We start from the raw sequence: 25,038 nt of genomic DNA on the forward strand, positions 1-25,038 counted from the left end.
TCCCTGTTGTGAGGCAAGCCATGCATTGTTAGCTAGTATTTCATTTTTTAATTTAATATATTTACATCACTTTGAGCAAGTCACTTCCCTTTCAAGGCCTCAGTTTCTTCCTCTATACAGAGAATTGATTTCAATCAATTGATATTATGTAATTCTAAAACTGATAGGATTGAGGGGTCTTTAAAAAAATCTTTTTAGGGGTGGCTGGGTGGCGCAGTGGATAAAGCACCAGCCCTAGAGTCAGGAGTACCTGGGTTCAAATCCCATCTCAGACACTTAATAATTACCTAGCTGTGTGGCCTTGGGCAAGCCACTTAACCCCATTTGCCTTGCAAAAATCTAAAAAAAAAACCTCCAAAAAATCTTTTTAGTAATCTTACGACTCATAGTCAACAACCATCTATGTCTCTCATTAGCCTGAGGGGATGGTTAATGTTGGATGTCAACTGAACTGTGAAAAAAAATTCATCTTTTACCCAGATCCTGGAGTATGAAAAATTTTGTATAAAAGGTCAATCTGGAAAGAGGAAATTGAAGACACTTACACCTCAGATGGACATTTTGAGGCATGTGTTTTACCCTGAACATTGGTTGAACTATTACTCAGGCAATGAACATTAGCTGTAGCAATGGTTCCTTTCAAGGGAATGTTAGAGTGCTTTGATTATCTAAAACTAAGCATCCATGCCTCAGGTTTTTCATTGCATGATGGATCAGCTCTAAGTGGCCTTTGTCCTGACAAAGCTCTTTCTGAGCTAATGATCCAAATGCAATGTCTCAGAGGTAGAGTTGGGTTTCTACTCTTTTCCTTCAGAGTCTCTGGAGCCCAGAGCTGGTATGGGACAGTTTGAACAGCTTTGATTTCACCAGCCTAGGGTGTCTCTGATGTCTCTCATGGCCTCTATCACCTCATTTTCAGAGGAGCTGGGATCACAAAAACAGTAGGGCCCAAACCTACCCCATCTTCCCAAATCCCACAAACAGAAAGGGTTAGCCATCAGGACTGCCCTAAGCACATCCTTTATGAAAGAGAAGACTACAGTTGCAAGAACCAAGGCTTGGTCTGTCAGTTGGGTAACGAGTCAGAGCATTTCTCCTGCACTAGAAGTAGCCATGCCTTTTCCTGCATAATTGATCACTCCATCATTTCCAACCTGCTCATGAAGATGACAAGGTGGGGCAGCTCCTTGCTTAGCTTCTCACTAACTTGGGGGCAGTGCTCATCTTTCATCTGGAGCTCACCTGTGTTTTTTGAAATTGTATCCAAATGTTTTACAAATCTAACCAAGTGAAAAAAGTCTTAATTCTTTCTTAAGGACTCAGGGCAGGCTATACCCTTGGTGGTGGAAAGCTGCATCCGCTATATCAATTTATACGGTAAGCCCTTGGCATCACCATCACCTTGGGGTGGGTGGTGGGAAGAACTCATCTTACTTGGCTTCCTCCTGATTAGTCAAAAGTCCCTCCAGAATATCTTCTTAGGTTCTTAAGAAACTCTGTGTGTGAGATCTTTCTAGGGAAGAGGAGATAAAGCAAAGTGAGAAGGGAACACCAGAGGAAGGGAATGGGGTGGCCATATTCCCCCCTTCTAAACATTTTAAGCCCTAACTTTACTGTTCAAATCAGCTGATCAATCATTAGTTCTAAGTATCATTTGATTGGCCCTTTCTTCCATTAATTCATTCAGTAAATTTTTATTGGACACTCAGTTTCTGAGTACTGAAATGCAAAAACAAATAAGACAAAGTTTCTGCTCCCCAGAGAATTATAGTGCAATAGAAGAAATAATAAGCCATATGTCTTATAATGACCCTAGCTTGGCAAAGGATAGTTTCCTACTTTAACTAATTTTAAAATTGGCCCGATATAGATGCAGATTTTGTGTAGGTCTTTTTCTCCCAACTGCAAGTTGAGATGCTTGGAGATGAGACAATAAATTAACTAAGGCAGGGCGTTGGGGGCTTTGCTCCAGAGTACTGAATTTAGAAGGTGTTGATAGCATTTTCAGTCCTTCTGCAGCCTAGAAACAGTAGAGTCTAGCACCTATTTAGCAAGAATAATTAAAATGGCAAGCTGAGGTAAACTTGCCTGTCTCCTCCCCACAAGTTTTCCTAGCAAGAGTCTTGAGCTAGGGTGTTGTGAGGACTCTGCCTCCTTCCGCACTGATCAACCGTGTGGAAGCCGTGACTTCATATTTTCTTCCCCAACTGTTGTATGAATATGAAGATTCCTAATTATGTTTCTGAGAAGATAGGGAAACAATAGCAGAAAACAAAAATCCATTTTTATTCCTCATGCTTTTTCATTACAGAAGTTTAGTTTTAAGCTTTTGGCTCCTGGCCACTTTGGCTCTGGAAAGGCATGTTCTTTGCAAGTTGCTTACTAGTCAGTCCTGGTGTTTTTAGTTCCTAACCGATCCCCCTAGACTTTTTTTTGAATGATGCAATGCAAGGTTGGGGATATGGATAGGGTAGGAGCAGAGGGGGAAGGGAATCATTAATATGCTCCATGTTCTGATGATCTCATATTTTTTGCTTTCCCAGGTCTCCAGCAGCAAGGTATCTTTAGAGTTCCTGGATCGCAGGTCGAAGTCAATGACATTAAAAATTCCTTTGAGAGAGGTATGAATGGTCATTGAATTCTTCTATAGAGGGTCCTGATCCTTTTGAAGATGGCAGGCGGAAGAGGGAGGAGGGAGGAGGAGGGCAGGAAAGGGTGGTATAACTGCCCGGAGTTTACATTTTTCTATATGAGTGTACATTCTGTGCTGCTGTCCCAGGGTCCTTTGGCAAGGCTCTGAGACACTGAATTCTGTCTGAAACAGAAATCCATTTTGGTAAACCTTGAAAGCACTTAGATGACACATCCATCCTCTTCTAGAGTATTTGCATTATAATAAGCCTTTTATCTCTAATTGTGGCATCAAAAGACTTTGTTTTTCCCTTCAGCCGAATTTCTGGAATCATTGAGTTGAAAGAGAAGAGAAAGAGCACAGAGGCAGCCTATCATCCCTTCCTCCCTCCCCTCCCCACATCCCACCTCCCCAATCATACTAAACCCGATCCCATGGGGAAAAAAACTTGATTTCATCATTTTGGTTTATTAGGGGGATAGGGGGCAACATGGCGTGCAATCAAAAGGGATCTTAATCTCTTCTCTCAGCTCCCTTCCCTAGAAAGCATGACTAAATTTGCCCAACTTCAGTTGCTGTCAGCCAAAGGGCAGTTGGTTAGAATCATCTGTTTCTTCTAGTCTCTATGCCAGGACCCCAGAACCCTATCGACCACATCACAGATATTCCCAAAGATCCCTCTCCTATTTTCTCTTTCTCCCCAAATCACTCCTTCCACCCCTCTTCTCTGCTTGAGCAGAGGACAAGTCTTTTCTCCTCTTTCAATCACCTGTAGAGAGTGTACTATATTTGTTCTGTCAATGACTTGGAACAGCTGCTGTGTAGGAATGAAATGTGAATTGGTCTTCCTCCTAAAGGAAAAGGTGAAAATGTTGGAGGAGTGTATCTCTCCTTTCAAGATTTATCAGGGATACATGGAGTTCTCTAAAAGAATAAATGATGTACTCTAAAGAGAAAGCAAAGAAAATAAACATGATAAAGCAAAGGTGAACCTTAATGAGAATCAGGTTGAAAGATGGAAGGATGGGGTTCAGAGAAGGAGGATGAAGGACCACTAATCATTTGGAGGGAGTTCTTGTGATTAGTGGGAGGCTTTTCCCTAAGAGGAGGAGCATTGGAAGCTCTGAGAATTAAGGAGCTCTCTTTGTGTACTCCAACAAAGGATGATGTAGGTCTCTAAGTGTTTTCAGGAGAGGTCAACTGGTAATAATCAGTATTTTGAAGAGTATCTGTGGTTGTCAATCTACTAAAGTGTTTAGAGATGGTTATTTGTCAACCTTATTTAAAAAATAAGAGAGACTGATTCTCTTTTCTAAAATATATATTCAGGGTTCTGACAGAGGACCTCAAATAGAACCAACTGCCCAAACTACTACCATTCCTGGTGACTCTTGTAGGAGTTAAATAATATTGTCAGAAAGGAACCTAGGAAGCATTTCTATGAATTGAAGTAGATAGTCTTGGGCATTAAGCTGAAACTGGAGAATTTAAGGGTACAGGTGGTGTTTTAAATTACTGTTATTGATTTGTAGAGTCTTCAGAAAAGGAAGGCAGATTTTTAGAGGTAAACAAGTGATTGAGAAAGTGGTGTCTGAAAATAGGATTTGGATTTTAAGATCTGTGATATCAAACTCAAACAGAAACAGATCCCTACTGGCATTAGGAATAATGTTATCTATGTTATAGTGTATTTTTATTTATTTTGTCAAACATTTCTTAATTATTTAAATCTGGTTTCAGGCAGTATTAGGGAGTTTTGATGGCATCATTTAGTCAATCAGTAAAAATTTACTAAGTTCTACTGGGACTGGGCACTGTACTCAGTGTACTCTCAAGGAGCTTACATTCTATCAGAAGAAATAACAAGATTTTATTTTTTTTTATTTTTTGCAAGGCAAATGGGGTTAAGTGGCTTGCCCAAAGCCACACAGCTAGGTAATTATTAAGTGTCTGAGATCGGATTTGAACCCAGGTACTCCTGACTCCAGGGCTGGTGCTTTATCTACTGCGCCACCTAGCCGCCCCAGAAATAACAAGACTTTATATAAGCATATATGGAATGAATATAAAGAGAAGAAATACAGATTATTTAGGAGGAGAGCATTAGCAGTTGGAAGAATCAGGAAAGGTTTCATGTAGAAGCTGCGTCTTAAAGAATAGCATCATGGTTTTAAAATATAGGAAAGATAAGCTCTTGTCCAGTACTGGAGAATGATAAAAAAAATGTTAAAAATATGTTGAGTCTTATAGTTTAAATAGGAATGTTTAAAACTGAAAATGGAAGAGGGAAAAACTACTTATATCATCAAGACTCAAACTACTATAGGCAATATGTAGGAAAACTATCAGTAGATAGGATTCATAAGAAATGATCCTGAAGAAGAGACTAAACTACCAATCCTATCATTGTTGATTCTAATACACAAATGCCAGACCATGTGTAATATGGAAGATGAATGAGAGGTGTTCAAACAGAAGGATGGAGATTTGGCCTAATGGGTATATTGAGACTTGATGGAATGGAACCCATAATTGAAATAGAACTAATACAGGGAAGATACTTTATTTAAAAAGAAAAGAATGGACAAAGGGGATGGTAGAATACCAATGTTTATTAAGATGATAATAACTCACATAGAAAGCAGAAAGGGAAAGCATGATGACAGGTATCATTTAGGTAACCATGACAAAAGGAAAAGACACAACATTATCATGAGGATATATAACAGATCATCTGAGCAAAAGGAGGAACTTAGGTGATAGATCTTGAAATAGCTTAGGATACTGATGTAGAAATGTCATATAGTAATAGTGGTACATTTCATTATCCAAATATCTGTAAAATTCTCTCTTGGTAAAAGAGAGATGATCTAAATGATGGTCTAAAACAGAGGTGTTAGACTTGAAGCCCATTGCTACAAACAGCCGTCAGAACTCCCTAATTTGCCTGAAACCAGATTTAAATATAATTAAGAAATGTTTGACAAAATAAATAAAAATTCAAAATAACATAGATAATGTTATTTCTTTTTTTGGGTACATTATTTCTTTTTTTTTTTTAGGGTTTTTTTGGCAAGGCGAATGGGGTTAAGTGGCTTGCTATTTATTTGTTTGTTTGCTTATATATTTATTTACAGATTTTTCAAGGCAAAGGGGTTAAGTGGCTTGCCCAAGGCCACAAGGCTAGGTAATTATTAAGTGTCTGAGGTTGGATTTGAACCCAGGTACTCCTGACTCCAAGGCCGGTACTCTATCCACTGCACCACCTAGCTGCCCCCTATTTATTTGTTTTTAAGAAAGATTTTATTTATTTTGAGTTTTACAATTTTCCTCCCATTCTTGCTCCCCCCCCCCCCCCACAGAAGGCATTTTGTTAGTCCTTACATTGGTTCCATGGATAACATTATTTCTAATGCTTCCTGACAAATTCTTGACTTAGTGATGATCTTCATTTTTCAAAAGAGGGACATGACAATAGAAATCTGGACTTGAACCGGTTGCCAAAATAGAAATGATGCAAACCTTGGGAGGAGATGACCATGTTGTTCTAGAATTCATAATAGAAAAAGAGGAAAATCAAACTTAGTCTAACTAATACCCTAGATTTGGGGAGAGTGAATTCAAAAGACTCTGAGAATGTCTGAATAATATTGCAGGGCCTAAAATTCTAGAGAGTATAGCTCAATTCAACAGAGAAAGGAAACTTTCAAGAATGAAATTCTAATAACAAAATGATACATTATTATGATTTGGAAGAAAAGGGCATACTATCTAAAAGAGAAAAATGTGGGTCTATCAGAAATTCTTTGAACATCTTAGATTTTTAAAATAGAAACACAGAAGATGGCCAGGATGGGTAACTGATGATGAATAAAAAGTCTCATTTAAATGTTAACTTTATTATTATAGCATCATTTTATAACAATAGTGACTAACTCCTGTATTATTTAATGTAAATAATTTAAACAAATTTATTATTTAAATAGATATCAATTTGAAAAAATGACTTTAATAAAAAAAGATGGAGAGCAGGCTTAGCACATTTGTAGATGTCACAAAGCTGAGAGGGATAGCTCAGACATTGGATGAAAAATTTAGATAAGTTAAATCAATGATTCATATATAATAGGAAAAAATACGATAGGAACAGATATAAATTCTATACTTGGGTTCAAAAAATCAATTTCACAAGTACAAGATGGTAGAGGCATGGTTGGATGACATGTCTTCTTAGTGGTTTGCATGTCAGCAACATGATAAAATAGCCAAAAAGCTAAGTGATTCTTGACTCCATTGAGAGGCCAACTTTTAGAACAAAGAAGTGATATCCCTTCTATTTTTCCTGGGCCAAATCATATCTAAGGATAAATTAGAAAGGGTGAAAAGGAGGAAGAAAAAAAATAACATAATGCCATAAGAGAATCAAATGAAGGAACTACAGATATTTAATCTGGAGAAAAGAAAACTTGTAGGGGCTATCTGACTTCAATAATTGAAGGTCTGTCATGTAGACAGATTAAAACTTGTTATTTATGAGATGAAAGTTTGACTTGGCCCTGATAAATATAATAGGTATAAATAACTTAATGATAATTAAAAGTATCTTAAAGTGGACTAACTTACCTTGGGAGATCATTGGAGATCTTCATCTGGAGTTTGAATGTCCACTTTGGGTGGGTAGGGGGATATTATAGAAGTAGTTTCTTCTATTTCAACTAAGTGACCTCTACAATCCCATCCACCTCTAACATTTTCAGTTTATGGGATTTTGTGATTCTTCTATGTATTCTCTTTTGAAATCTTTCTCCTTAGCTTGACCTATGTGTTCCTCATCCTTCTTCCCTACTGGGAGGTGTTCATTCAGTCATCTCTTCTTGAATGTCTACAGAGTCCAGAATTATGCCACCTTTGGCAATTAGGATGCCTAGGGCTGGGACCAGGAGTGGGGAACAGCTGCAGAGACTACTGAGAAGTATTATTCAGGTGGTGCTGGTGGTACAGGAAGGAGGTCAGGGTGAGGAGAGGCACAGTCAAAAGAACAGGGAGTTTTAGACTTGGACTTGGATCCTGGATCTTCTTCTCTGGTGTTGAAGAAACTGTCAACACTTGCTGATTATAGATCATGGAGAACAGAGAATAAAAGAACTGTAAACATTTGGTTTGACTGCATAAAAGTAATACTAATTGAAGTTATTCGTGTGAGCTGCTAATTATTTATGTCTAATTACCATGCAGTGTAATAGTAATTATGCATATCATTCAATATGTCAGATCAACTTTGTTTTAAGTTTTATTTGATGAAAACACTAAAGTATTCAGGCATGTCCAGTGTCCATTGTTAATTGAATGGTAAATTCACAACTTTGAAGCATTAGAGGGAATTTTTGTTTTTTTACATTTTTAAAGAGTTGTTCAAATCCTACCTCAGACACTTAATAACTGTGTGACTTTGGGCAAGTCATTTAAATCTGTTACCTTCCAAATACAAAATAAAAAAAAAAGTTGCAAGGTTCTTAACAGAATTTTAGACTCTTATTTTTTTTTTTAGTTATGGAGCATAAAGAGGCTTCCCTAACATCCATCCTCAGATAAACTTAAGGCTCTGAAAATGACATCGAGACTTATCTTACCCTAGACCAGATCTATCCTGGTTTCTTCTCTCATTTCTCCAGTTCATGTTCCACATGAATTCACATGATTCACAGGATTTAAGGCTGGGAGGGTCTTTAGAGACCATGTAGTGCAACATCTTCATTTTATACAGGAAGAAGCTGAGGATCACAGAGCTTGATTTATCCAAGGTCTCAAGTGGACCATGTCACCTTTAAAATGGGGCTTCTTAAACTTTGTGTGTGTGTTACGGGCAGATCCCTTTGGAAGTTTGCTGCAGCTTAAACAGAATGCTGTTTTTAAATAATTGAAGACAATGATAAATTAAAGCTAGAGGTTAGTGAAAATAAAGGTGTGATTTTTTTTTCCTTTCCAAGTACATGGACCCTTAGCAATGTATTCATGGATCCTTTGGGAATCTATGGAATTCAGGTAAAGAATTCTTGCTCTAGAGAAACTAGGTTCCCCTCATTGGAGGTCTTCAAACATAACCTGGGTAACTCATTATTTGTCAGCTGTGTTTTGGTGAGGACTCTTTTGCCATCTATAACTTGGATGAGATGGCTGCTGAGATCTATTCCAACTATAAAATTCTGTGATTTGTAGGATATAATAATAATAATAATATGTCCACATTTACATAGTGTTTACTTTATCTCATTTGTTCCTTACAACAACCTCGTGAAGTCAATACTATAATTATCTCCATTTTACAGGTGAGGAAACTGTTAACTTACTTGACTGTTTTCATGCAACAAGTATCTCACTTAGTTTGCCTTGAAGCCCAGACCTCTTCTAACGCCTCTTCTAAAGCTCTAACTCTTCCTCAATGCTGTTTTAACATCTATTCCATTTTACCCCTGTGGAATTCATATACCTTCAGCCACTAGGCTAAATGTTGCACTTTGGGCATCTTGACTTCCATGTACAATATCTTTCCAATTTCCTGGCATACTCCAAGTCATGGGCATCCAGCTTGTAACTGGCAGGTAAGCTTCTAGGATATAAGATACCCCCTCCCCAAATCAGGTGCTTGAGACAGATTCTTAAAAGAATTTTAGTTCTAGGAGGACTCCTTTTATACTCCAAGGACAAGCTTTCATTTAAGTGGGTTATATCTAACAATATTTAATAAAAATTAGTAGGGCAGGTAAGTGGTGCAATTGGATAGAGCACCAGTCCTGGAGTCAGAAGGACCTCAGTTCAAATGGGCAAGTCACCTAACCCTGATTATCTCATATCTGATTTGTATCTGGCCCCTGGACCCAGATGGCTTTAGAGGACTGGTAACTTAGCACAGCATCCCCTTACTCAAATCCAGTCTGCTTGCTTGTCATGGTATCACCTCCCTTCTTTGAGAATGAAGGACAAACATCATCAATGGGCAGTGAAATGGCACAGTGGATAGTCAGGTAGTTTTCTTCCTGAGTTCAAATTTGGCCTCAGAGACTTACTAGTTGTGTGACTCTGAGCAAGTCACTTATCCCTGTTTGCCTCAGTTTCCTCACCTATAAAATAAACTAGAGAAGGAAAAGAGAAATTATTCTAGTATTTTTGCAGAGCAAATCCAAAATGAAGTCATGAAGCATTGTAAATGAATGAAAAAAGACAACAACAATAAATTTTTTGTTTTGAAAATTTTTGAAAAGTTTTTTGAAAAGTTTTTTTTAGGTTTTTGCAAGGCAAATGGGGTTGCCCAAGGCCACACAGCTAGGTAATTATTAAGTGTCTGAGACTGGATTTGAACCCAGGTACTCCTGACTCCAAGGCCGGTGCTTTATCCACTACTCCACCTAGCCACCCCAAAAAGTTTTGAAAGTTTTTGGAAAAACTTGAAAATTTTTTATCTTGACCCAATGAAAGGGTTTTAGGGCTTCCCAGGGGTCTCTGAGTCATACTTGCGAACTACTGATAACCTCTCACCCCATGCAACAACCTCTCCTAGAACAATTCAAAGAGTTAGTTGATGATCTGAGTTCTGTTTGAGCTCCCAATGATAGAGAGCTCCCTAGACAGCATAGTCCAGAGATCTGGTCAGTCAGTTTCTTATGCAGGGAGTTAGTCCTTTTATTCTTCAGCATTGAGAATATTTTTTCCTTTGACAGCATCATTTCCCAAGGCCAGTACTTGCTCCTGTCTTGTGCCTGCCTCCCTATTGTGATGCTGAAGAATTTTGAATAGTTCCCTTGTTTATAATAATTTGAATCAAGCGTCAGGCATAACCCATTCTATTGGATCAATGTCATAAAATGATGGTCATGACGTTCTTTCCAGAACTAGCCCCATCCTACAAACCTGTTCTGCCTTCCTGTCCTCCTTAATCTGGTTGCCCAGTGGATGGAACCCTGAGTCTGGAGTCAAGAAAACCTGAGTTCAGATCAGGTCTCAGATGCTTACCAGCTATACAGTCCTGAGCAAATCACTAACCTCTATCTGCCTCAGTTTCTTCAACTATAAAATGAGGATAATAATAGCTCTTACCTCACACAGTTGCAATGAGGATCAAGTGAGTTGTCACTTGATAAATTCTTGTTCCCTTCCCTTTCTTCCCTCCCAAAGCTCTTCTTCTCCAGCTCAAATATATGTCATCATTCCTATCTAGCCTTGACCAGATCCTACACTGTTGGTCTTTTCTTGTTTTTCAAGAATGTCCTCCCAGAAGTTCTCTTTTAGGAAAGCTTCTCTATTTTTTTTCTGTGAGTGATAATCAAGTCCCAATTCCCATCCTTGCTACTTTCTGCTCCTCAACACTTGCCCACCAAATAGTCTGGTAAGTTTTTGTTCATTATCCTTTCCAACCCTCCAGGACACAATCAACCCATCTCTTTTCTAGCTTTCATCTTCTTTCTGATTCCAAGTTTCCTATTTTGGGTCACCTTTAGGGGTGCCATCTCCCTGGCAACCAGATGGTCTTAACATGTCTCTGTATCTCTTTTCCCACCCACTCTTCACATCCCACACATTCCAACTTGTGACTAAATTCTCCCCAAAGCAGCATGCTGTATGTTTCCCTGGTAATTGTTTTTGGTGTTTAAATCCTCCACTTGAGTCTCTTAAGGATGCTAACTGTTCAACCCTTTTTAGAAGAAATTATGATCTCACTCTTTTTTTCCCTCCAATCCAGAAGTGGCTCCTTCCAACTTTGTGGATGAGGCCATTGCCAAGAAACACTGTTTCCCCTTACTTCCAACACTTTTTCAAAGTGAACAGATTCCACATTAAGCGTTTCTCATTCTGGTTGATTTCTTGGCAAAGGAGGTTAGAAGATCAAGATTTTAGTCCCAGTTCTGCCATTAACTCCTTCTCCCACTAACCTTAGGCAGATTATGTCCATGTTAGAGATTCAGTTTCTTCTTCTGTAAAAGGAGGTTGAAAGAAATGATCTCTAAGGTCCCCTTCATCTCATCTATATTTTTTAATTCTACCTTTATAAAATAGTTACCTTGTCCATTGATCTGAAACTTTAAAAAAATTCCAAGAAACCATTATGTTCTAGTAACTTAAGAAGGAAACTTAGCTAACATACAGGTAGACAAGAAAGTAGAGTACTTACTGCCTCTGATCCTCAATTTCTTCTTCAGTAAGAGGAATTCAAATGAGATAATCTCTAATCTTTTAAATAAGTCTTTGATTCTCTCAGTATACTTTTTTGCAATGGTTCATTTATTGCAACTATCTCTTAAACTTACATCCTGCTAACAGAATTAAGAAGGAAACCCAAAGTAAGAAAACAATTAAGAAGATGATAATTGACACATTAGTGATAATATGCATCCCACTCTTCTATGAAAGAGATCACTACTTTTGGTTTTCACAGTTCAGCCATCTCTATGCCCCACATGTCCATTTAAATGATTGTCCTTCATATTTACAGATAAAGTAATCTCCAAGGGTAATACAAATAAAAATGTGTATCTCTCTGTCTATCTATCTACCTATATATCAGGATATACAGAAATCTATCATTTCTTTTGCATTTCTAAAGTATTTTATATTCATTATTTCTTATATAATTCATCAATCAGTTCAAGAGTTTATTTAGGGGCGGCTAGGTGGCACAGTGGACAGAGCACCGGCCTTGGAGTCAGGAGTACCTGGATTCAAATTTGACCTCAGACACCTAGCTGTGTGGCCTTGGGCAAGCCACTTAACCCCATTGCCTTGAAAAATGTAAAAAAAAAGACTTTATTTAGTTTATAGTATATATGCCAATCTTATATGCTTAACTCCAAGAATACAAACTAAAGTGACAAAAAAGGTTTCATGCCCTCAAGGAGTTTTCATTCTAATGGAAGAGATAACATATAATTTACCATAGGTGTGTGTGGGTGCTCTCTGTATTGGACTAGATTCAGTGGGGAATGGGAAAGAAGTTTGGGATCCAGACCTTTTTTCATAAGGATATTGTACCTGGTTGAGAAGAAAAGAACCATGTGCTTGAAACAATTAAAGAACAATGTGAGAAAGTTGTATATTTAGGTGCCAAATTGTGGAGTACAACAGGAATAGAGAGAGAGATAAGCAGATAGAAAGAAAGTGAGGAGAGCATCCCATGGTTTGGTAGATAAAGGAATGTGGAAGGAAAAAAATGGTCCGCAGTAGGCTCCAGACTCCTAATAGATACCATATATACGTCTCCCTTGCCATCAAAGCATATTTTAAAGAAATACTTGTCATTTTTAATACTTTAATAAATCAAACTATAGCTTTTAAATCAATGAGAAACACATATATTAGTGACTACAATGCTTAATAAATATTTATTGATTACCATGCAGAACTGGATATGCTAAATGTCCAAAGAGAGATATCAACTCAACACTACTGTAGGAATGCAAGAGGAAGGAAAGAACAACCCCTACTCCTTGTGTCCCTCCCCAGGTTAATCAGGAAAGGCTTTCTTATTTCCTTATACCTTACTGTGAATGAGTTTGTTATTGCAGATTTATTTAGGTGGGTGGTGGATCAGCTTCTCTGGGCTGGGACAGGGAAGGCCATAGAAGTTGAAGAAACAAAAGAGGGAAGGACAACCACCCATCTGATGGTTTAAGGAGTGTTTGCTGCCTATTGGACACCTGAACTGTTGCCAGGTAGTTCCTTATCCATGCAGAAATCATGAACTGGGTCAGGTGCTAGACTGGTGATGGAGATACAAAAACCAACATGAAATTGCCTCTTTTCCTAGTGAGTTTACTGTTTTATTGGAGTAGAATGACATGAACATGGATAAATGAAAATACAGGCAAAATTAAAGTATTTTCTGAAAGGGAGGATACTAGCAGCTGGGGGTCAGAGGAGGTGACTCTTAGCTGACCACAAAGGGATGTGACAGGCAAAGTCTTCATGCAGTGGCATGGCCAAGGGACTGTGAGACCAGGAATGAGATGGGTGAGTCAGGAGGGTAAGGAGAGCCCTTACCCAGGCAGCTTCCCAAACATCATCTCTGTGCATCTTCTCAGCATCTCAGAGTCCATTATCCACACTGCCCTTCTACTCCTCTTCCTTGGTTGGGGTGTGACCAGAGGGGACTTTTTAACTTTGACCTTTAAAACTGATTAGAAAACCCTGATGATGCCTGAAATCTCATCCTTGGAGTGTCATTCCTAATGAATGCCTCTCTCATGGGAGAAGTGCACAATTTTGTCATCTCCAGGCAGAGACAACTTTGCAAGAACCTAGAAGTTAAGAAATATAAGAAAGAAAACTGAATTTATTTCTTTTACTGTTTGTTGCCTCTCTTAGGTGAATGGGGAACAAGTTTAAAACAAGAAAATATTTCTAAGAGAAGATGAGTGTTGAATCAATTTCTTTGTCACTCTATGGGTCATAATGCTATGGGATAATGGGTGGGAAATAATTCGAGGGCTTAGTTCTTTTTGGTTGCAGCTTTATAATTAGGCAGCAAAGTATAGAGGCTAGAATGCTGAACTTGAGTCAGGGAGACTTGGATTTGAATCTTGCCTCTGACTCTAGTTTTTGCAAGGCAATGGGGTTAAGTGACTTGCCCGAGGCCACACAGCTGGGTAATTATTAAGTGTCTGAGGCCGAATTTGAACTCAGGTACTCTTGACTCTAGGGCCGGTGCTCTATCCACTGTGCCACCTAGCTTAGCCTTGGAATCATGATCCTAAGTCACTTAGCCCTTGTCTGCTTCCGTTTCCTCATCTGTAAAATGGGGTTGATAACAATAGAGACTACCTCCCAGAGATGAGATTTAAATGAGATGTACGTGGCAAACCTCATAGCCCTGCATAAATGTTGGTTATTGTTCTTTTTGTGATAACTCTGGAACTCCTTCAAGAAATAATGAGAAGCTTCCCTGCCTCCTCTCATCCTCCTCCATACCGATTTCAGGAGTGGTATGTCCTAGTGCGATGATGCTTAATGGAAGAGCCTATTAAATCAGGACATGCTGGGAAAACATGGGTAAAGTTCCCATCCCACTTGGTGCTTTTTGATCAGCCCTGGGCTGGAGGTCATCTGTTCTAGCCAATTGAATCATTCCTGGTGTCTAATCAGACTGAAAAGTCATCATCTCTATCTGTTCAGGTGAAGATCCCCTGGCGGATGACCAAAATGAAAGGGATATTAATTCAGTGGCTGGCGTCTTAAAGCTGTATTTCCGGGGACTGGAAAACCCGCTCTTTCCCAAGGAAAAATTTCAAGATTTGATATCCACAATCAGTAAGTACCCACAGGTGGAATGGAAGGGGAGTTTCCCAAAGCATGGGATAATAATCAAAAAACCTCCAAAGGAAGAGGAAGAACAATAGTCACCTTCCTGGGGAAAGGAAATTATCGATAATTAAGTTTTAAATTGGTTTCAAACCAAGTTTTAACTTTTCTAGGAAAATAAGCCCATGGGGACAGCTACCTTTCTTATAGCACTCAATTGATCAACATGTATTTCTTAAGCAACTATTATGTGTTGGACATTTTAATAGACTCTGATGATAAGACAAAAAAATCCCTGCCCTCAAGAAGCTTCCATTCTAATGAAAGAGACAGAATGTATAGACATAAGTATATTCACCAAAAGATCAGGTAATTTGGAGTAAGGGAGGAGGCACTATTAGATGGAGGCGTCAGGAGAAATCTAAGGTAAAGAAAAGGGAGTGTTTGAATTGAACTTTGATGGAAACGGGACTTTCTAAGGAGTTGAGGACCAAGGGCATTCCATGCAAAGGTGAAGAGGGAGAAGATGGGGAGCCTTGCATGAAGAAGAGCCTCAGAACTATTTTATCTAGACCATACATAGAGTATATGAAGGAGAGTCATGTCGAATTAATCTGGAAGGGTGTATTGGAGTCAGGTTATGAAAGACTTTAAATTTCAAATGCTGTTTATACATTAATATAGAAGTCATAGGGAGTCAATTTGTTGAGCAGTGAAGTAAAATGGACAAACCTATATTCAAGAACACAAAAGGATAATATGGCACCCTTGATAGAAATAAAGAAGTCCAGAAGAGGAGTGCTCCCGCTGGACCAACTGAGCTGCATCTCACCTTAGCTGGGGTTCCTGGGGGGCTTGCTTTATAGAAATGGAGAGCCCTGCAGAGAGAGTGCACCTGATCCAGCAGATTCTTGTCACCTTGCCCCGAGTTGTTATCGTGGTCATGAGATACCTCTTTGCTTTTCTCAACCAGTGAGTATGTTTTCTTCCCTCTTTACCCTAAAATGGCCTCATTCCTCCTCCCAAGAAGTAGAGAGACCTGATCAAATTTTTTTTGTTTTTTTTTTTAAATTTTTATTAAACTGATCAGATTTTTTGACCCTAATTCTTGAGAAAAACGTTCTTGGGTCCTGCTATTTTAAAGGTTAAAGCTGTAGGGACCTTGAGATTGATTTCTTGAGTTCTTAGAGTCACAAAATGGGAGGTGGGAGCAGCAGCTGCCCTAATGACGGGATGGTTGAGATATATGGAAAACTGAGTGAGCATCAATGTTTCTGAGTCTCAACCCTGCTGATCCAGGAGCAATCTCCTCAGACTATCACCTCCATGGGGATGACTGGGGTGGGAGTCAGCACATCTGTTATCCCTCTTCCTTGGGCTTGTCCCCACATAACGTTGGAAGTCCATACTAGAGTAGAGCCATTGAGCAATTGAGAAGGGACAAAGTTTGCCTTCTGTACTTCCCACCTCATTTTTGTTGCCCTTTCTTCTCATCACATAACCCTCTTCCTCTATGTTCATATTCTTTGTTCTATTATCCTGCTTCCTCTGGGGTTCTTGTGAAGAGAAAGGAGGAATCCAGATGTGTTGTCACTAATAATTCAGTGGAAATTAGTTTAGGGTCTCTGTCTCCACCCCCTACTCTTGACACCTATGCCCACTGTTGGTTTGAAAAATACATAAGGAAAAAATGATCCAAAGAGATGAACCCTTATTGGTAGAATATCAGTGACTAGTATCAGCTGTTTGGGAAAGATATTGGCTAGGAGAAGTCTTCCCAGAACCCCCCAAAGCATTTCATATAAAGTCAATCAAGATGGTAATGTTCATGGACAATTCTGTTGGAAATAATAGAACCTTGTATTTTCCTTCTGCTCCTTTTCCCTTTCCATATCCCTACCATGTAAGGAAAGTATTACCTTCAACAACTTCCAGGTTCTACTGAGAGTAGGGGCTCATGTCTACTATCACCCCAATCACTTCTCTAATCTTATCTCATGGGGGCTTCTATTTCAGTCTATCCCAATATAGCGATGAGAACATGATGGATCCCTACAATTTGGCCATCTGCTTTGGGCCAACCCTCATGCATATTCCAGATGGACAGGACCCTGTGTCATGCCAGGCTCATGTCAATGAAGTCATCAAAACCATCATTGTCAATCATGAGGCCATCTTCCCCAGTCACAGGGAACTGGAAGGGCCAGTGTATGAGAAGTGCATGGCTGGAGGGGAAGAGTATTGGTAAGATCTTGTTCAGTGCTACCTTCTTCCTATGTAGAAAAACCTATCTACTCTTGGCATCTCTTCGGGAAAGATGGAAAATAACTGACCTAAATCCTTTATATACTAATCATTCATGAGCTTGTAGTCTTTTATTTCTAGCTTCTCTCCCAACTTTTCTACAAGTTTCTCTTAAGATTCAATAAAAAATTTTTTAGCCTTGTCCAAAGCCTTTAGCCATCTTTGTTACTATAAACGACTTGGGGATTGCATTTTGGCAAGGAGACAGGAACCAAATTAAAGTTTTAGCAATACCAATCTTAAGAGTAATAGTTTGTCTGATTTATTCTCCTTCAGGCAGTTAAAAAAACTATTATCCCAGGGCAGCTAGGTGGTGCAGTGAATAGAGCACCAGCCTTGGAGTTAGGAGTACCTGGGTTCAAATCCGACCTCAGACATTTGATAATTACCTAGCCCTGTGGCCTTGGGCAAGCCACTTAACCCCATTGCCTTGAAAAATCTAAAAAAAAAAAAAGAAAGAAAAAACTATTATCTGCATTTTACAGATAAAGCAACTAAAATCCAGAGAAGTTAAATGACTTGCCTAAACTTGGTAATTGGGCCTCAGGTAATATGGCACAATCTGATTCCCCTGTTGACTTTTCTAGGCTCTGAAATGCAAAGTCAGCCAACTTTTATTATGCTCTAAGCTATGGAGATATAAAGAAAAACAAAATCAGTCCCTGATCTCAAGGATTCAAATGCAAATGTGGGAGACAATATGGAACAACTATGTATATACAAAATATAAGTTGCTTTCTAGGTACAAGATTCTATACTTCTATTCTTAGTCTGGGTAAATGCTCACCATCCAAATTAATCCAATGAGCATTTATTAAGTGACTGCCATATGCACGACAGAAATAAAAAAGGATAAAACAAATAGTCCCTGCCCTCAGGGAGTTTACATTCCACTGTGCCATATGAGGCCTGGTTGAAATAATTATGACTGCCTAACCTGGAAAAGACTTAAAGAAGGATTATGGATTCTATGTTTAGTTATTTGGAGAACAATCAAATTTACTCTTTGTGACAGATCTAATTCCAGTGGATATAAGGAGATTTTTATTAAGTGTAAAGAATTTCATAATAGTTGAAAATGTCTTAAGATGGAATATATTGCTTCATCTGGTAATAATTGCTCTTCATAAGGTTCCACAAGAATATGGATCACTTTTTGGATAAGAGTTTAATATATTAGATTGAGTTAGGTGGTTTTTGAGGTTCCTCCCAACTCTAGGATTCAATGGGAGCAGGCAAGTTACATGTGTGGAGGATGGGAGAAGAGAAGGTATCCATCTGAAGCAGGAGATTAGAGCTGGCATACAAAGAGGCTGCCAATGAGCAGGAAATATCCTATACAAGTCTCCTTCTCTTGTTTCATTGCAGTGACAGCCCACATAGTGAACCGGGGACAATTGATGAGGTTGATCATGACAATGGCACAGAGCCTCATACTAGTGATGATGGTAAGTGATGGGGAGAGATATCTAATGGGGAGAATCCTTTTGGGCTTGATTTTAGATACTTATCTGTTTGATGGAGTAAGTTGTTGACCCAGAAACTCTGCGTTTAGCTCTGAATCTATGAATCTCCCTAGCCCAATGGTCTCCAAAATTTTTTGATTGTACTCTTTAGTCAGTCAATCAACTCTTTTATGAGTATAATCTCATAATACAGGTATATTTATTAATTTATAAATTAGATCTATATATCATTGTACTCATATATTATAAATTATAAAATACATACTATATAGACATTTAAAGTATGAAATAAAGATGAAAAAGACAACATAGCAAAAATATTTTATCTACCTCAAAACCACAAAATAAATGTATGTCCTGAGGAATAGGGAAGATTTGTAAATAATAATTATTTGTTAATAATTAATTATTCAGTTTATTTGATCAATGTAGCTAGCCATGCAGTTGAATTTCTTTTTAACGATGCTTTTGAATTGAGACACATAATATAACAATGAAATAATAGGTCATATTAGTCAGCAAACATAATAGCTTTTGAAAAAATAAATATTTATATATTTATCTACAAAACAGCCATAAAACCCCTCATATCATTTGGTAATATTCTGTCATGCAATATTTTTCATTATTTTCTTTTTTAGAATAAATTTTATTGATAGCTTTTGCTTTTAAATCTCTTAAATTTCTCCTTATATTCCTCTTCTTATATACTCTCAGAATCATCCTGTATCATAATTTTTTTCAAATAAAGAGACGTGTAAGAGACAGAACAATTAAAAAGAACAACAATAATAAAAAGCCAAGCAATGCATCAAAAATAAATCATGAACCTTCCACCTCTGCCAAGGAGCGGAAGAAGATATTTTCCCCTATCTTTTCTCTGGACCCAAGCTATTTCTTTGCAATTGAGTAATGTTCATTTTAGACCGCTTTCTCTTTACTTTTTAATTGAAAGACACATAATATGACAATGAAATAATAGGTTGTGATAACAAATATAACAGCTTCTTTGAGAAGGAGTTCTATTTCTTGAGAGATAGATATTTCCATAAACAACAAGCAAAATGATTGCCTTTGATTTCACCTTAGCAGGAAGTTTTTCTAGGTTTTATGAGTATAGTGCAGCTTAATAGATGAGATCAGATCTTAATTTCCTTATCTTTGGATATTTTAGTTGTTTCTTTATAAGAATATGAAGAACAGCAAGAAGGATGGTTTGGCTGTCCTAAAGTATAGGAGGGGGCCTAATATAGAATAAGACTGGAAAGGGAAATTGAGACCAGCTTATAAACAGCTTTGGGGAATTTTTTTTCAATAGGGAACCACTAGAGTTTATTGAGTAGGGTTGGGGTTGAAATGGTTAGACCCTCACTTTGAGAAAGTTACTATGGCAGCTAATTGGAAAATGGATTGGGGTAAGGAGAAGCAAGATCAATTAGGAGTCTGTCAGTCAATAAACCTTTATCAAGCACCTACTATATATTAGACATTATGTGACTGCAATGGTCTCCAAGTGGTGAAGACCTGAGTTAGAGTGGTGATTGTGAAAGTGATGAAAAGGAGACAGACATGAGAGGGGCTGGAGGTAGAAATGATCATTTGAGTTGCTTATTTAAGCCTGGAGGGGTAGAAGATGAAGATGTGAACTTGAGAGACTGGAAGGATGGTTGATAAAAATAGGGCATTTTGAAAGAGAGATTGGTTTGGGAGAAAAGATGAAATCAGGGGATTGTCAATCTCAGTCATAGCCCACATGTGTCTGTTCATCCTGTGAGACTCATTCTGTCCCTCCTAATGAAAAAGGGAAGTGAAATTCTCACATCCAGGAATGAGGAGACCTTTTTCCAAGGGGCATCTTCTTAGCCAGAAGACAATCTGGGGATCAGGAGGTGAGTATTCTAGGAATGAGGAGAATTTTCCCAATGGCATTTCTTTGACTATATTGTATATAGTAGGTGTTGAATATATGTATTCCACATAAAATATACATGTATATATATATATATATATATATATAGAGAGAGAGAGAGAGAGAGAGAGAGAGAGAGAGAGAGAAATAGATAGATAAATGAACTGAAAAGGAATTTAGATCTCTCTTAATCTCAGTTTCTTGTGTTTTGGATACCTTCCTGGAAAACTTCCATTGGGAGACAGTCAGAACCTTGTCTCCTATTGCATACCCAATGATTTGAATTCCCCTACCTTATCCTTTCCTTTTCTTTTTTGTTTTGACTTCTTTAAAAAGAAGCCTTATCTGTGAGAAATTGGATCTGGCTCGCATTTTGGATAGAAGATGATGCCAACTTCCCTCTAGAATCAGGTCACCTGTCAGATATCTTGCCTCTGAGTCTTTCCAGTGCCTTTACCCACTTAGAGGTGGGTGATTACTATTGACTCAGGGATGGAGGACCTTGATGAAGAGAAGGGAAGGGAAGGACTGAGTTTAATTACTGGATTGACTGTGGAGGAGATATGGTGCTGTATTTAGCGATCGGTTCCAATGCTCTCCCTCTCCCAGCTGTCACTTGTCTTTGCTTCTGGTTTTTTCCATGGAGCCCCTCTGAAAGAGATTTAGCATTCCACCCCTCCACTCCCCCAGAGATGGGCTGTCACCTGCTTGGTGTTGCATGACTCATAGTTTCATTGATTTCCTTTGAAGCCACAACAGCGTGATCTTTCTTCTGTCTGAATGGCCCTAATTATTGGGTCTTTAGAAAGATGGCACAAAGGAGATCTAATTCTGATTATTGATGATTTCAGGCATCAGCAAAAGGCATCTTCTTTCCTCTAAAATAGAGTTGTCCTGGCTTCCTTCTTTAAACGAATGGTGCCTCTCTTTTCCCAATCACTCAAATCTGAAACCTTGGAATCACCTTTGGTTTATTTTCCATCTCTTTTACGAGAGAGAGAGAGAGAGAGAGAGAGAGAGAGAGAGAGAGAGAGAGAGAGAGAGAGGGGTAGAGACCCTATGGGCAGTCACTTAGTTTTTTCATTTGTAAAATGAAGTTTTGAATTAGATGACTTTTGAGGTTCCTTCCTGTTGTAAAACCATAATGTGATTATTCAAAGAACACACAAACCAATAAATAGAAGGTCTAGTTGGAATACAGGTAAGCCATCTGCACTGGAGATAGAAATGGGAATCATCCACCCTAGGTAATCCTTGAAACTACAATAATGAATTTGAGAGAAAGAGTCACTCAGTCAATAAGCAATCATTAAGGACTCAATATAAACCAGACACTGTTCTGAGAACTAGGAAACAAAACAAAAAGTTCCTGCCCTCAAGGAGCTTGCATTCTAATGGGCAAGACAAGATATAAATAAGTAGACACATGGCAAGTTTATATAGAGATTAGTTAAAAGATAACCTCAGAAGGAAGGCACCTATAGCTGGGAAGGGGAGAGGGCTTGGCAAAGTCTCTTGCAGAAGATAGGATTTGAGTTGAGCATTCCAGGTCCAGTAATAATAATAATAATGAAAATGATAATAATCACTAGCATTTAGTGCTACTATGTATAGACACTGTGCTGAGCACTCTATAGATAGTGCATGTCATTTGATCCTTACAACAATCCTATGAAGTAGGTGCTGTTTTTAGCTCTGTATTTCAGTTGAGGAAACTGAGGCAAACAGAAGTTAAATGACTTTGTCTGAGGAAATACAGCTAGCGTTCGAGACTGGATTTGAACTCAGATCTTTTTTATTTCAGGCTCAGTGTTCTATTTACTGTCCACCTATGGCTACCTGGGGGAACAGCCATTGCAAAGGCACAGAGATAGGTGATTAGGTCTGAGACACTGTCAATAGAACAATATGACTGGATCATAGAGCAATGAGGTATCAAAAGGCTAGAAAGTAGGGAGGGGTCAAGTTATGATATGTTTAAAAGCAAACACAAGATTTTATATTTGATCCTGGAAGCAATCAAAGGACCATTGGGACTCAGGGAACACAGCATGATGTGATCACCTATGCTTAAGAAGAGTCACCTTGGCAGCTAAGTGGAGGAGAGATCAAAGTGGAGAGACTTTGAGGCAGGGGAAGAAGTTTCCAGGTAGAAAGCAGTAATGGTCTGATCTGGGGCGGGGGGAATAGCTGTGTGGGAAGAGAGAAGGGAACATATACAGGAGATGCTGTAAAGGTAGAAATGGTCAGATTTGGTATTGGATTAGATATATAGATGACATGAGAGTGAGGAGTTGAGAATGACATGGAAATTCTAGACTTGGGTGACTGGGAGAATGAGAGTGCCATTCTCCATCAGGACAGGGAATTTTGGAAGAGAGGGAGGCTTGAAAAGAAAGATAATCAGTTCTGAATGGGACCTGTTGACTGGGATGCCTATAGAACAGCCAGTTCAAGGTACCCAAAGGGTTACCAAGGGTTGTACAACTAGTATATAGCAGAGGAGGGCCTGAAATCCAAGTCTTGGTTCTGAGTCCAGAACTTTTTATCTACTATAATTAGCATAAACAACTCCCAATGAGAAAAAAATGATTCTGCAGACAATGCAGAACAGCACCTACTTGATAACATTTTTAGTCATATTGTAATTATATTTCTTTGTCTTATCTGCACTAGTCAATTATAAATTCACTAAAGGTAAGGATTTGCCTTATTTATCTTTGTATATATCTGCTCCTGGTGTCTGATTCTGGTCCCTTCTTCTTCATGGTGATCATTTTACAAATGTTCTTTGAATAAACAGATTCATTGAATAAATGAATACATGAAAAAAATGAATGAAATCTAACCTCTACTGTCTAGAATGTATGGATTCATATATACTCAAACATATTTTAGCATTTTGCTACCGTTCAGCCATTTTTCAGTCATGTCTGACTCTCTATGACTTCATTTGGAATTTTCTTGGCAGAGATATGGAAAGGTTTGCCATTTCCTTTTCCAGCTCATTTTACAGATGAGCAACCTGAGGCAAACAGAGTTAAGTGACTTGCCAGGGTCACACAGCTAGCTAGTGTTCAAGGCCAAATTTGACCTCAGGGAGGTGTGTCTTCCTGATTCCAGACCTGGCACTCTAACTACTGTGCCATTTTATTAGCATACTTACAGCCAATATGATAGAGTGAATAGTATTGGACTTGGAGTCAGAAAGACCAGTATTTGAATCCTGCCTCAGACACTCATCACTTGTGATTTGGGGCATATCACTTAACTTCTTTTGCCTCAGTTTCTTTAACTATAAAATGGGGCATGAATTTTAAGAACAACACACCCAAATCATAGGGTTTTGCATAGAGAAGATAATCTATGTAAAGCATTTGTGGAAATGTTTGCTATTATCTTCACATTCTGTTTACACTTGCATATGAATTTGGGCTCTCTCTCATCTTCTTCATCCCTGCATTTCAGCTCTTTCCTCCCTTTGTATTCCCAGACCCAACTGCATCTAGTCTGGCATCCAAGAGCCAGGGATTACCAAGGGGGGGGAAAGCAGAAGCTAAATCCCTGAAGAGCTGCCTCTGTTCCCCCTTGTCCCTGTGTACCACTAGGTTTAGAGAGAGCTATTTATCAGTACAGATTGCCTGGTTCCAAGAAAACCCTTGGAGATAAAACATTCTCCCAGAGGCCTGGAGGTGTGACGACCGGGGTTTCTGGCCATGGTTTGCAGACCCACTTATTCTTCTGGCTCTGTTGCTAGGCAGAAAGGTAGGTCACAGTCTCATTCTAGAAGGCTGCTGAGAATCAAATTCAAGGCGACAGCAGATGGAATGAAAGTAGACTGCATTTTAACGGAAATGTAATGGTTATTGAAAGATCTCAGTTAATTTGGCCCACTTAGCTGTGCTGTCATTCCATTATTTTATTTTATTTTTTGCTTGGCCAATTTCAGAAGATGATAGAAAAACATCTCTCAGAGTTGCAGTCAGGCAAAGTCTGCTTAACTGTTTCATCACTGCTCTTCATTAAACACCATCTCCCTAATAGAGAGAGTAACAGAGCTAGCTTCTAGGACGTTATCTTTGCTGAACACAGGTCAAACACTCCTCTTTGGAGAGTAAGATTCATGAAATGTGAAAGCTGGCAGAGACTTTGGAAATCACATCATCTTTCCTCCTGGCTTTTACAGAAGAGACAAGAGAAGAGAGGGGAGTTACTCATGAACACAGAGTGAGTTCATGGAAGAAGCAAAGTAGCATGGGGGAAGGGACCCATGATAAAAAAAATCAATCCAGCATTTAATTAATATGTAATTTTACTTAATATCTACATTTGGTTTGCTTAATATTTTATTTAATATTAGCCTCATTTTATATTTACTTAATATTTATATTTAATTAAGTAATCATTTTAATTAAATAATAATTTTATCAAGCATATATAAA

At 38.4% G+C, this 25,038-nt stretch overlaps 1 protein-coding gene across 3 annotated transcripts in view; it reads left to right on the top strand.

Annotated features, from left to right (window-relative positions):
* The window catches only part of SRGAP3 (SLIT-ROBO Rho GTPase activating protein 3), a 268,236-nt gene that overhangs the window by 218,651 nt on the left and 24,547 nt on the right, over positions 1–25,038 (top strand). For all 3 annotated transcript variants that reach the window (XM_074198657.1, XM_074198655.1, XM_074198656.1), the window contains 6 exons: positions 1,317–1,377; positions 2,544–2,621; positions 14,792–14,926; positions 15,784–15,889; positions 16,934–17,161; positions 18,590–18,669. In XM_074198657.1, coding sequence (XP_074054758.1) covers positions 1,317–1,377; positions 2,544–2,621; positions 14,792–14,926; positions 15,784–15,889; positions 16,934–17,161; positions 18,590–18,669 — 688 coding nt within the window. The remainder of the gene's footprint in view (positions 1–1,316; positions 1,378–2,543; positions 2,622–14,791; positions 14,927–15,783; positions 15,890–16,933; positions 17,162–18,589; positions 18,670–25,038) is intronic.

The sequence above is a fragment of the Macrotis lagotis genome, chromosome 8 (genome assembly GCF_037893015.1).
Source record: "Macrotis lagotis isolate mMagLag1 chromosome 8, bilby.v1.9.chrom.fasta, whole genome shotgun sequence".
NCBI lineage: Eukaryota > Metazoa > Chordata > Mammalia > Peramelemorphia > Peramelidae > Macrotis > Macrotis lagotis.